The sequence below is a fragment of the Chaetura pelagica genome, unplaced genomic scaffold (genome assembly GCF_000747805.2).
Source record: "Chaetura pelagica isolate M959 unplaced genomic scaffold, ChaPel_1.0 scaffold90, whole genome shotgun sequence".
In the NCBI taxonomy this organism is placed as follows: Eukaryota; Metazoa; Chordata; class Aves; order Apodiformes; family Apodidae; genus Chaetura; species Chaetura pelagica.
Genome location: NW_009953496.1, coordinates 18,020,755 through 18,034,141, shown reverse-complemented (window position 1 = coordinate 18,034,141; position 13,387 = coordinate 18,020,755). Strand labels below are relative to the sequence as shown.

The following is a 13,387-nucleotide window of genomic DNA, read 5'->3' as shown; positions in this document are numbered from 1 at the left end:
CATGAGAGATACCCTGCTGGGCATTCAGTCTTCCCTGACAAGGTATTTATTAGATGCAGAAGGGATCAAGACTTCTGTATTATTTTTGGTATTAAAAATGCTCAATATAATTAAATAACATTTTTCTTTTATAACTTGGCCAGTGTTCTAGTAATTAGTCAGTATTGCAACATCATGGCCACAGCTTTATTTGTCTACTATGTAATGCAAGATCTTAACTTGTCTTGCACTTGTTGAACTTCATCAAGTTTCTCCCTGCCCAACTTTCCAGCCTGTCCAGGTCTCACTGAATGACAGCATAGCCTTCTGGTGTGTCAGCCACTTCTCCCAGCTTAGTGTCATCAGCTTTTTAATGATATAAATAAGTTTAATAAATATAAATCACTGAGAAAATATGTTAAACAAGCAGTGAGAGGGGATTTATAATTAAAACGTGTATTCTTATTATACCTTGCCCCCAGCCACCTCTGATGTTTCAAGTTAGTATATCCAGATCCTGAAAACTTGTGTCCATTTCAGATGGCAGTGCTGTGTCTTCCTTGGGGGTACATGGGAACACAGATAATGACTATCTTTGTGAGCTGTAATAAATAGTTTTGGGCCCATCAGGAAGTGGCTATCATTATTCTTCCAGCAGTTGTGAGTAGTCCTGAGAAAACTCCACCAATGCTATTGCAGGGTATTGTAGAAGTTTCTCTCCAGACTAGAACATGTAGGGAGACAACTGCTGTTTCCAAACTAATGTTACTAATTAGAAGGTACTTGCAAGAAACTAGACAAAAGGAAACCTCAAACCCAAACAAAAATCAGGCCAGAAGTGCTGGCATTTAAACCTTTTATTCAGCGTCTAATTCTCCAATGCTTACTCATAGTAAGTAGTGTTTAGTTACCTGCACAAGCTGGTAAATACTTGTTGAATACTAACCAGAGATATCAGAGAGGGTTGCTACATTAAGTCTGCCTTCAATATATTTTTCATTTAAAGGTTATTGACATATCTGTTTGACATTATCTTCAAAATGCTCAGTTATAACCTTAGAAACTTGCAGCAATCTCTTTGCACTAGAGAGGTCCTTCCCAGTTCAGTAGATTTGCATCTGGTTATCTCTGCCAACTTCTCTCCAAAATGAAAGGCTTACATGGACATTAAAAAAAAAAAGAAAAAAAAAAAGAAGCAAACAAATGCCAAACCTCAAGTTAGATTTCTGTATATATCTCACAGTTTAGAACTGGGCAGTGGAGCTGCTAAATAACCTGTATCCTGTTTCTTTTCAGTAGCAGCCCATTCATCTTCAGGTACAGGGCAGCCAGTTTACATGCTCCTGCCTCTTTTCTGCTTTACTTTTTCTACATAGAATACGATGGCAAACCCATGTAAGTTAAATATGCACTTGAGCCAAGAAAACCTCACAGTTAGCAGACAATTTTCCTTTTGTCAGTCAGGAAAAAGTTCATTTTCACCAAAGATATGGTGTTCTATATATTTTATTTTTTGTGGTTCTTCAAGCAATATAGATTTGTACATCTAAGAAAATATATACCACTGAAAATAAGGATAATTTACATTTCTGAAAGGGTGAAAGGGAAGTGTACTGTAAAGGACTAGCTACATGGCCACAGGTGACTTAACTTGTAACTACTGCTCTGAAAATGTAAATAGGTTTTCTTCAATAGCTCTCACTTTAATATGTCCATAACTGCACCTTTATATAGCAAGGCCAAATTGTTGAGGTTTCTTTGTCGGTTTTTGTTGTTGGGGTTTTTCTTTGTTTGGGGTTTCTTTGTTTGGGGTTTTTTTTCTTTTAGTACATTTCTATTTTTTAAGACTACACATGCCTTATAATAATACACAAGGACATGTAGTGATAAGACAAGGGGTAATTGCTTTAAGTGGAAAGAGGGTAGATTTTGATTAGGTATTTGGAAGAAATTCTTTACTGTAAGGATGGTGAGACACCAGCACCAGTTGCCCAGAGAAGCTGTGGATGGCCCATCCCTGGAGGTGTTCTAGGCCAGGCTGGATGGGGCATTGAGCAACCTGATCTAGGGGGGGTGTCCCTGCCCAGGGTAGGGGTATTGAAACTAGGTGATCTCTAAAGTCCCTTTGAACCCAAACCATTCTATGATTCTATGTATATACACACATGTAAACACATGTTTATGGAAACATACATGTGTATGTAGACAAAATTGCTTGCATGTACCCACAAGTATGTTAGGGCAATTATACATATATATATTGTAGTAACATACACATTTAATTGTTTATGGAAACATACATGTGTACGTAGACAAAATTGCTTGCATGTACCCACAAGTATGTTAGGACAATTATACATATATATATATATATTGTAGTAACATACACATTTAATTATTTATACAAGTGACATACAGTAATCTAAATATGCATTTTTTCAGAACTGACAGTGTTCCTTCCTCAGGTCGGAGAACTCTTAATCTTAAAAGGCAATAAAAAAGCAGGGGTTATAGGAGGGATCATTTAGTGGAGCTGGGTGCAGTCATAAATGTTTAGGTGATTACCCAAACCAAATCCCAGCTCTTAGTGTTTCAAGTTTTGTCCACCATCAGTAAAGCAAGAACCTATCTCACGAGGCAGGTGGAACTTCCCCAGAAGTGAGAAGTTCTCTCTTCTCACAAAGCACAGCTGCTTTCGAGGTCAATGTTACATTGCACCCTGTGGCAGTGGAAACCATGGATCATTTTTTTTTCCACATCTGTAAAATCTGAAATATTACTCACATAAAATGTTCATCAGCCGATACTGTGGCCTGTAGGTTTCCTTGCCACATCAAAACATGTATTACATTGCAGAATTTGCTCCTAACACAGGGCCAGAACGGCAGCAGACAGTGGAATTAGCCCCAAATCAGCTGTAAACTCACATAATTGAAAATCCTCTGTTTACCCCCCCTTAAAATTCCATGCAGTCCTGAATTAAGCAATGATGATGTTAACTTTTTTATTTTAAATTGTGGCAGTCAGAAGCAGTGGGAGCTGCACCTGCCCACCTGTTGGAAGGGACACCTTAAGCCAGGAGTGGGGGTTCCTTTGCTGCTGGGGTGTCAGAACTGATTCATGGCTCCTTCTTCTGGCTGCTGGCAAAATGAAATTTATGCCATTAGAGTATAAAATGTGTTAATCTGTATGATGTGATGGCTTCTTGAATATATAGTTGTCTCAGTTGACTTTAGTACCAGTTCAAAATTTACTACCTTAAGTGGAAATGAGCAGCATTTCTCTCATCTGCCTGGCTATTAGCAGCCTTAGTGTTTTCTAAAGTCATCTATGGCTCTGACATTACTTCTGCTGTGCTTATGACTACACTGAAGCTCTAAATACTTACACAGCTTTGAGTCTGTCCATATTTCTAGCTACTTTATAACATGCCTTCTTTCAGCTTTTTTTATACTCTTTCCATTCCAGCTTCTGGAATTCGTATAAAAGTCACCAAGGTTGTTTTTTTCTTTTTTCTTTTGAACTGAAGACACTGGGCTGGTGGAATTTCCTTTAACTGGAAGTATGTCTGGGCTTGTGGTTTTATTATTTGAGCAGTTTTATATTGTCCTGTTTGTTTACTCCCAAGCACGGGGAGCACTCCATTAATCATGGGAAATAGACATTGGTTTCACCTCTTTAATTCACGTTCAACTCTTTTTCTCACAGTTGAAAGGGACAAGGACTTCTCTCACCAGCGGAGGCACTACAAAGAGTTCCGATTTGACCTGACTCAAATCCCGCACGGAGAGGCAGTGACAGCAGCTGAATTCCGGATATACAAGGATCGAAGCAACGGCCGCTTTGAGAATGAAACAATTCAGATTAGCGTATATCAGATCATCAAGGAGTACCCAAACAGGTACCCTGTTGGCATGAACATATCACATGTTGAATAATGTCTCATCTTTCTATCTTAATTACAGAAACAATAGTGGATCACAAATGTCTCTTCAGGGAGGCCTCATTGCTATCACTGTGGTTTGTGCAATATTAATTCCTAGACAATGACAAAAAATACTGAGCAAGAGTAAAACTTATCTTCAATGTAATTTATTCCAGGTTTATGGAGAGTTACATATCCAAATAGTCTGCCCATGCACAGAGGGGGTGAGGGTTCGTGCTCTCAGTGAGCAAATGGTGGAGTCGTATGTAGAGTCTAAGCATCTGGATCTGGGAAAAGCACCATTTGCTGACGCTGAGGTACTACCAGCCAAGATTCATTTAGCTCCTTAAAGGCAGATAAATGGTTCAACTGTGTTTGTGTTTGAAGGAGCATGGGGTTTTTGCATGTGTTTTAGTATTCTGCTGAATGTAATTAAAAGATAAAGTCGTATACTGACTTTAAGATGACATATGCACACTTAACACATGCAGCTCGCCATAACTGAAAATTAAACCAAATATGATGTTAAACATAAGCAAATCTCTGCATCTGAGTTTCTGGAGCTCTCTGTGTGACATATTTCTGAGACTCTGTGAGACCTGAGTAAATGACCAAATTCTCCCAGGCAAAGTAGCAAAATACCTGAAAATTCCCACTAAAAACCACTAGCAGTTTCAAGATGCTTCTGAAAAAAGGTACACATACCCACAATTTGGGTTTTGAAATTAAATTGGTATATGCCTTTACACATGAAAGTGAGAAAAAACAAATTTGTTTTAAGATAAACAAGAAATTCTCCCTCATCTTGGAACAAACAAAACTTTTCTAACCTGGGTATGTTTAGCAAAAGGAAAAAAAAATGTCAGGCTAAACGTAGACAGTATTCTGGAGGAAAAAAGAAATGCCCGATTGCCAGTTAGTTCAAGTCTCTTTTCTACTCACAGCGTCTTGAGCTTGTCTCTTTCAGGTGAGATCACTGAACATCAAGTTCTAGAATTTTTATGTCTAAGAAGAGGGAGTCACATATCAATGGAGTAGAATCAATGGGAGGGAATCACTCATCCTTCCATAATGCTTTCTGCTCTCTTAGTAAATCTGGGCAGCAATAAAACAGTGCAGTATTATTATTTTTTTTACCTCTATATCCGACTTGCAAAAGTAGTTTTTGATGAAGATTCTAAAAGAAACTTCTTGGAGGAAGGAATTAAGCAGGAAGGAACAAAACATTTTTTTTTTTAAGAGCACAGGTCAAGGTAAGGGTAATGAAAGCTTTTCACCTGCAATCTCAATAGATTTTTATTAAGACCTAGGGGAAGAAGTTAATTTTTCTAATAACTTGTTGCTTTTTTGTTGTTGTTGCTTTTTTTTTTTTTTTCCTTAATGATTGTAATTGGTTTCTATCCTGTTTTAGGGAAAGTAAAATGGCGTAATACACTGAAGTAAGGTGACACTTTAATATTATCTGACTTGTTGAAATGACAACTGTGTCTGTGAAATCATTAAAGAATGCTCTTAATTTCTTTCAATACATAAATATGAACATAGAAACATTTTTTATTTCTATTTATAAAAACAAAAGGCCCATACCCTTGAGTGGAAGCATGATGCTGGAAAGGGGAACATAAGGGGAGCATTGCAATGCTCTATCACCCATTTGATTTCACCAGTACAACTACAGAAACTCCAGATATCAACTAAGTGTTTCCCTCTTATTGTCAATGTTGCCAGTCTCTACTTGTATATGGAGTATATAGAAAGAAATGCCTCAGTAGGGCAGGATAGGAGAAGGCCATAAGCTCACAAGCTCTCCACTGTTCAAATTAGAAACGGAACTTTTCCCACCAGATTCTTGACACCTCCAGACAGAAAAGCTTCCAAGGATATTTCAGCCACAGTTTTTGCTTTGGCACCTAGAGGTCATTACTGTTATTCTTGACTTTGCCCGTCAGATTTGTTGTACATAGGTACATGATATTCTAGGTATAAAATTTTCATAAGCTGCAACTGCAGAATGTGAGAATGAGAGAATTGTGAAGGTGTTGAGACACTGGCAGAGGTTTCCCAGGGAATTTGTGGATGTCCACTCAGTGGAAGCGCTCAAGACCGGACTGGACGGTGCTTTGTGCAACCTTGTCTCGTGGAAAACGTCCCAGGCCATGCAGGGGCATTGGATCCAGATGATCGTTACGGTCTTTTCCAACCCAAACCAAGATTCTGTAATGTTCCACACTCCTTACTAGTGCCATGCCACAGCAAAGCTGCTGGGTTTGACCCTGCTCTTCCACCCTTTTTTGCTTTGAACAGGAAAGATGGGTGTCTGACAGGGCTCTGCCATCCCAAACACAAACCTGCCGTGCTTTCAGGCAAGGAATGGTCAGGGTTTAGCATTTCTCAGTTGCAGTCTAAGGGTTATGTTGTAGTCCTGAACATTTTTGTCTCTGTGGCAGCATGACTGCTGATGTGTGTGTGTATTGAATTTGCTGTTTGCTGAAATTACAGTTTTTGGGATTGAAGTTTTCTGTTTGTTCTAAGGAAGCATGTACAGCACAGCCTGTGGCAAGGCAAACTTTCCTACACAGCCCTGCCAATGTTTTCCTGCCTGGGCCTTTTCTCATGACGAAAGTAATGTAGTCCAACAGGCCAAATCCTTGTTCATGATCTGGTGGCAGCAAGCCACTAATTTAACTAAACCCCAAGGATTCTTCTCACATTAGAGAACACTCAAGTGGCATGAAGACACTAAAGCAGCTTTCTGGAATGAGGCGAGAGGTGAAGCAGCATTATGGGGATGGCCTGTTACGTACTGATTATGATCTGATCTGGTTGAAAACTTCACTGAGTTTCAAGGAACATAGAGATGGTTTATTCCACCTTTACTTGCTTAAGTGACTCAGGAGATCTGAAGCTTCTTAGACATTCTGCCCACGGCCTCTTTGCTGAAATTCTTGCCTGTTGTAGCATTTCTGCTGTAGACAATTTGCCATTTGGGACGAAACTGAGATCACTAAACTTAAACAGCCCCTATAAAGGTAAAGCCAATCAGCTGTATTCTGCCTAAATGTGTTCACTGTTACATTTCAAGCTATTTATGACATAATATCTTACTTTTTTTATTATGTGTTGTGGCCTATTTTTTATATAGAAATAATTTTTTAAATTAGAGCCAGAATTTGCAGCTGTTTTTCATTTTAAGTGTGATAGGTTGTTGTTTTTTTTCTTTACTCAGAATAAAGGATAATTTCAAAATTAAAAATTTCACAAAATGTGATGAGAAGTTTGAGTGAATGACACCAGCTAATGGGGGAATCCTAATCCCAGAGTTCTCACTGCCTCTGCAGGAGGCAGGTTTTCACCTTATGTTTATATTAATTGTGAAAAACTTGCTTTTTTTTCCCTGACAAATACTTTGTAGTTCTGTAGAAAATTGCTGTTATGTGGCTAGATAATTAACACTGGTCCAGAGACATTTTCTCTGTTTTACTATGTGCTCTAGAGAATCAGTTCTAGTTTTCCCTAGGTACTCACAATTAATTTTTTAGTTAATGAATAAGAACAATTTGTCTCTTGGACTCTATTACCTTACTCAGATCACTATGCTTGTAGGAAGGCAAACAAGAAGTTTGACATATCAATACCAAAGACTCTAGTGTGAGTTTCTGGTGCAGTACAAAATAATAAACTCACACTGAGGTGAGATCCATAGGGGAAAATTGTCCTCTCTAGGGATTTCTGGATTGCACCATTAATACTGCCCTGTTTTGATTTGGCATATGAGATGTTGTACATCCTGGCTTTTGAGAGCATTTTGTATCAGTCCCAGCAAAGTTTGGATCGGATAGAATCTATATGGGAAAACAATTATGTATTCTAGTAGGAAACAAAATAAATGTGAAAACCAGCACTGTTACATGATAGTATTTTATAGTCCAAACAATTTTCAGTTTTCTATTAAATCTACTGAATGTTACAATAAATATTTATAAATGCCTGAAAGACTGTAATATTCAGAATTAAACCATTCAGCTTTAAAGTTCTGATAAAACTGCTTATTAGAGAAAGAAGTTGGAATGTAGGGATCCAGAGAGTGCTATTTCTGAGCTTACATTACATTTTTAATGTGTTCAGTGCTAGCATAGCAGGTCAGGCTCTTTTGAATTGTAAGACTGTTTTCATGTTAGCTCCAGAGGAAGAGCATATGTTTTTTCCTTGTGTAGTCATTAGCACAGTGCTACTAGAATGGAAGTGATAAGAGCCCAGCATAAGATTATCCTCTAGGAGAAATAAAAAGATGACTTGAAAGACAGCCCTTTCAATAAACTAATTCATTTATTTTTTAAACAACAAAAAACCCCAACATCAACTCTTCTTTATAATTTCTGAGCTCTTTAGTCTGTTTCTGCAGATATTTCTCACATGTAAGTAAACACATGTTCATGATGGCTCATTAGCTATGTCATGACATACTTCTTTTCCTGACTGTTAAACAACCACAGTTTCAAGAGCTGCATGTGATGTTTTGTTTTAGTATCAGACCTTCTAGGTGCATTTACAGTCTTCAGTCTAAATAAGACAGTATCTTCCTACTACGTTGTTGCAATTAAGCAACTTAAGAATACAGTGACAGGACCATTTTAAATCCACTTTCTATACACAAAGCCTATTATTTCCATCTGTCTTATCCCTTGAAGGATATATTAATTCTGTCTCTAAGCTAACAGTGTGATTCCAAGGTCTGTACAAGCTAGGTCTATCTTTAGTTGATTCGGATAATAAAAATTTAGAATAAAGTACTTTTTCTTGTTTTGATTACTATTTATGGCAGAAAAGAAATAGGTTTCTCTAACTATAGACTTAGGTTTAAAGGGCTAAATAGTGAAAACAGTTTTTAATAATGTGTGCTGCTTTGTAGAAGCATGTAAAATGAAACCGATGAGAGTTAAATATCTTGAGTTTAGTGTGGTCATTGTAGTAAACTATTTGTAATACAGATGTGGTTCTGGAACCAATTGTTCAGGAGATATGTGAAAACAGAACAAATAAACCATCCATGCAAAACATTCAATAATATGATTACACCAACTCCCCTGGGCAGCCCTTCTGAATTACTGGGAGATTTCATGGGAATGAATTTGAGAATATGCCAGGGCACTGAGGGTTAAAATGTAACAACTGTATTCTTGAATAGATATACAATTTCGACTTCGATATAGAGACTTATTTTCTAAACATCTGTATTATTATGAAACTGTCTGAACTGTCATCTATTCATGTTTTGTCATATGACATAGCTGTTGTCATGTGTTATTAATAACAGATTTTTTAGGAACACTAAGCCTTTGAATTTTATTTGAAACTGGGCTGTGATTTTGACATTTTTTGTCTTTTACACTGAGTGGTTTATAGACGTTAATTTTCCTGAGACATTCTAGTACTGAAAGATGAATCCCCATCCACAGCCTCAAGAACATAATTTGTGTATTTATATCAGGAAGCTGGATTTTTCAGATTTTCCAGAGCTGTAGCTTTCACATGCTGAGACTCATTTCAAAAAGGCCTCTCAGGGGAAATACCTGTACTATACTTAACAACTACATGTTAGCCAGAGCACATGCTGTACTGTGTTGTGATGAGGATATGTTAAAGGATTATTCATTTGGACTCTGGGAAGTTATTGTCAGCAAGAAAATTAAGGACAAATAATAATAATAATAATTGAATGCCCTAACTCTGTTTTCTCATTTAGGGATGCAGATTTGTTCCTGTTGGACACAAGAAAGGCTGAAGCTACTGATGTGGGCTGGTTTGTGTTTGACATTACTGTGACCAGCAATCACTGGGTGATTAATCCACAGAACAATCTTGGCTTGCAACTCTGCGCTGAAACCGGGGACGGTAAGATCATAACTGTAGATCAAAACATCATAAATGCTCTTGTCATCTCTTATTGGGAACCTTTTCTGGGTGGGTGCTTTGTAACTTGACTGGGCAACAATACACTAAGAGGTTTAAACAAAGAATGCAAGTCTTATCCTGTCATAGCTACAGTTCACAAGCTTTCTATTTTTCTTAATTCTATTATTCTTCATTCTGTAAAATATGGCAATTATAAAGCTAACTGAATCAAGTTAAATTAAATGAAGTTTGGGATAAAAGTTCTTACATAAAAAATGACATTCCATTTTAATGTTCTTCCACTTATTATTACATACAAAAAATAAAGCAGATTTGTGGAATTTTTGTTTTTAGAAAGTTTCTGAAGATCTTTCTGGGCTGAAGTATTGAGGAAGTATAAAAAAAGCCGCAGCACAGTTCAGGAGGTACCTCATAGGTGCTGGTAGTGATGTTTGAGATAGTTTAACAGTAGAGTAATGTGGGAATTTTGTTTTATATAATTTTTAAAAATTCGAAACTTTTTTACCCTGAAATGGGTTAAAAATTTGATCTCTTGAAAAAATTAAGTAGCTGAAAATTAGAAAGAACACTGTCAAAACTGAAGCCAGAACTGTGAGTTCCTTAGTACAAATTTCATAGGCTACTATATTATTTACAGTTATGTTCTTCATTTAAATGTGAAAATGCATCTCAATGAAAAATAATATTTTTAGAAGAAATGTTCTATACTTAGACTTCTTTAGAAACTAATAAAAAGAGACTTACATACTTTTTTTTTCCTGTGATGGTTCACTTAATCCATATTATTTAGAAGCAAACTTACAGATTTAGCTCTTTATTGTCAAAAAGCCTTTTATGTCAGAGGTCAAGGGATCTATGATGCTAGTTAATCTAAACCTTAACTGACATAATGTTAATGAGTAGCAGAAGAGACACTGGTGTAAGGATTAATTTTTTTTTTTTCTTCTTCTTCTTTCTTTGTTCTGGCTACACTTTCTCTTTGTTTTTGATCTGAATTCTCCCTCAGGCTCAGCTGGGCTGTGAACAAAGCCTCTCATACTTCTTCAGCAAGTGCTCTGGCTGCTGGAGAGTTATGCAAAAACTGTCCTCCTTTAGGCATGATACTTAAAAAAGGGAGTTGTCAGGCTTGAACCCGAGTGGACAACCATTACACCCAATGCTGCCTGTAGGGTGGGAGTACAGTCAGTGGAAAAGGGAGGCAGCAAAGCAGACCAGGTTGTTTGCTGCGTTCAGCAGCCTTCAAAGGCACAGCACCTGAGTTTGGGCTATTCGGGGAGCAGCTCTGCTAGGCAGCCAGGTTTGGTGAGGCCATTTTTAAGCCCCTAAAATTCTGGAGAGGTGACACTTCCGTCAAGCATCCAAACTAGGTGGACTGGCTTCTGCCCAGCTTTTCTGCTCCAGAACAAACTCCATCCTTGAGGTTGTTTTTGGTATTTTTTTTCCCAGGAGATTCAAATACATAAATTATTGAAAACTGAATATCCATGAAAGGCATTCATTAAGAAACCCTGGAACCACCAATTTGTTGGTTCTAGCCTCAAAATTATATCCGTTCAATAAACAGCAGCAAAGTTTGTATGGGTAAAAGGAAACCTTTAGGTTAACACACTGAAGAAATTGTAGAAGAACAGTTTGTGTAAATATTTCCCCTGTCCTACTCCCAAGATCAGAAAGGTGATAGATAAGTTTCTATTTTAATTTCCAAAGCCACAGTCAGCTTTACCTTCTGCACCTCACTTATTTGAATTTCTCAACACAGCTGCTTGAGTGAGGAGGGAATTCCCCCCTTCCCTGACTTTCTGTTCCCTTTTCAGTTGATTCATGCAAGAAGAGTGCCCTGCTAGGGACTACCAAAACCATAGGGAATACCTGTGCTATACCACTTCAACTTAGCATAAGCAAAATCATCCTTTCATGCTCTTACAATTTTGCTCTTAAGGCTTTGATTATTTTTATTGGGTTGCTGTTACTTCTGGAAGCTATTAGAAACACCAGCACTTTAATGACATGTTTGTGTACAGATGGAACATGAATTTTTATACATGACTCAGTACGTAGTGGACTCAGTTTGTAACCCAGAGAACCCCACCCACCTTCCCTCCAACGAGTTTTCTATGAAAGCTTAGAGACTGGTACAAGTCAACCAAAAAACCTTCCCTTGGCTCAAGAAATCTTTAGGTTGTGCAGGTCTGAAGCATGTTTCTTCATGCCTTCAGCTGTCCATTAAGTTTAGAGTGGTTCTGCCCCCATAACTGGAGAGACATTTATGGTAAGACCGGATCCATTAACCTTGCAACAGATCATTAAACTACATGGGATTCTGTTAAGTTGGGGGATCCCTGTTTGAGGTATTCAGGTGCTGCACTGGGACTTTGGATAATGGAGTCTGTAACTACATACTAATTTTTATATTTATTCATACATCATCTTTAAAATGGGGTGCCAGTAATGACTGAGACTCTGGAGCTCTACTACATAGTTAACTGTTAACAGTAATCTTTCTTACAGTTATTTATCTGTGACTATTTAGGCAGTTACTTGTGTAGATATATTTCTTTGGTGATCCCTGAAGATAGTGTGTAAATAATAATAATGTCCACATGAAGAATAAAAAAAAATTGTAACTATTTAGCATAACAGTGTGATAAAAACAGCTTTGGAAGAGTATCTAGTTGTTGTAATTCACATTTTTCCCTTTTTGAAAATGCTGAAAAAATACAAAAAACCACATGACATTGGAATGTGTTTTCTTTTTTCTTTAAGACAGTATTTGGTATCATACGCCTCGATTTAGCATGAAATGTAGACTTTTTCTCTTAATGGGACATTTTATTTTGAACAGTAAGAATAAAGGTTTGCATGACACATATGGAAGCTGTCAACATATAATGCACTGTTTCCCCGGGGCTATGGTAAATTAAGGATCAGGGGGTTTTATTCTCTTTTTTAATGTCTCCTCAACATTCTGCAGCATCCCCTTTTGGCTGATTCCCTCCTTTTGACACCAAAACTCTCCATGGTGTTTAAAATGAGAGGTGAACATTTTCACACTGATGGAAGTGTGGGTGTTAGATGAATTGCAGCATAAAATCAATGCAGATGCAGAAACAATTCTAAAAGCTCCATGTGATGCTTTTCCTGTATATAAACCATATGTCTCCTAAGACTTAAAACAGGTTCCAGTGAATCAGCACCTTTGTATTTGCATTTAACATTTTTAAAATTGGAAGTTAACAACAGTTTGAACATCACTTTTACTGGAGGATTGATTGTAAAAAGCTGCAAGACTACTCCCTTTGCTGTTTATATTATTGCTGAAGAGAAGCTGGTGTTGTCTGCAGCAAGTGACATTGACTGTTGATGATCCACAGAATAGAAGAGGTTCCAAATATACAGCTCTCCAATACAGCATCCTGGCTAGCTCTCACAGCCATGTAGTTCTGTGCCTTTTCTTACATTACTGCAGCTCTCAGTTATTTTCCATTTGCCTGCACATTAGAGGGAAAGAAACTGGTGGTATCTTTGATGAGCCCTAGCTGATGAAGGTGATTTTTAGTACTGCATGGTGCT

At 37.5% G+C, this 13,387-nt stretch overlaps 1 protein-coding gene across 1 annotated transcript in view; it reads left to right on the top strand.

Annotated features, from left to right (window-relative positions):
• The window catches only part of BMP5 (bone morphogenetic protein 5), a 54,022-nt gene that overhangs the window by 20,352 nt on the left and 20,283 nt on the right, over nucleotides 1-13,387 (top strand). The window contains exons 2-3 of the mRNA XM_009999197.1: nucleotides 3,688-3,880; nucleotides 9,648-9,796. Coding sequence (XP_009997499.1) covers nucleotides 3,688-3,880; nucleotides 9,648-9,796 — 342 coding nt within the window. The remainder of the gene's footprint in view (nucleotides 1-3,687; nucleotides 3,881-9,647; nucleotides 9,797-13,387) is intronic.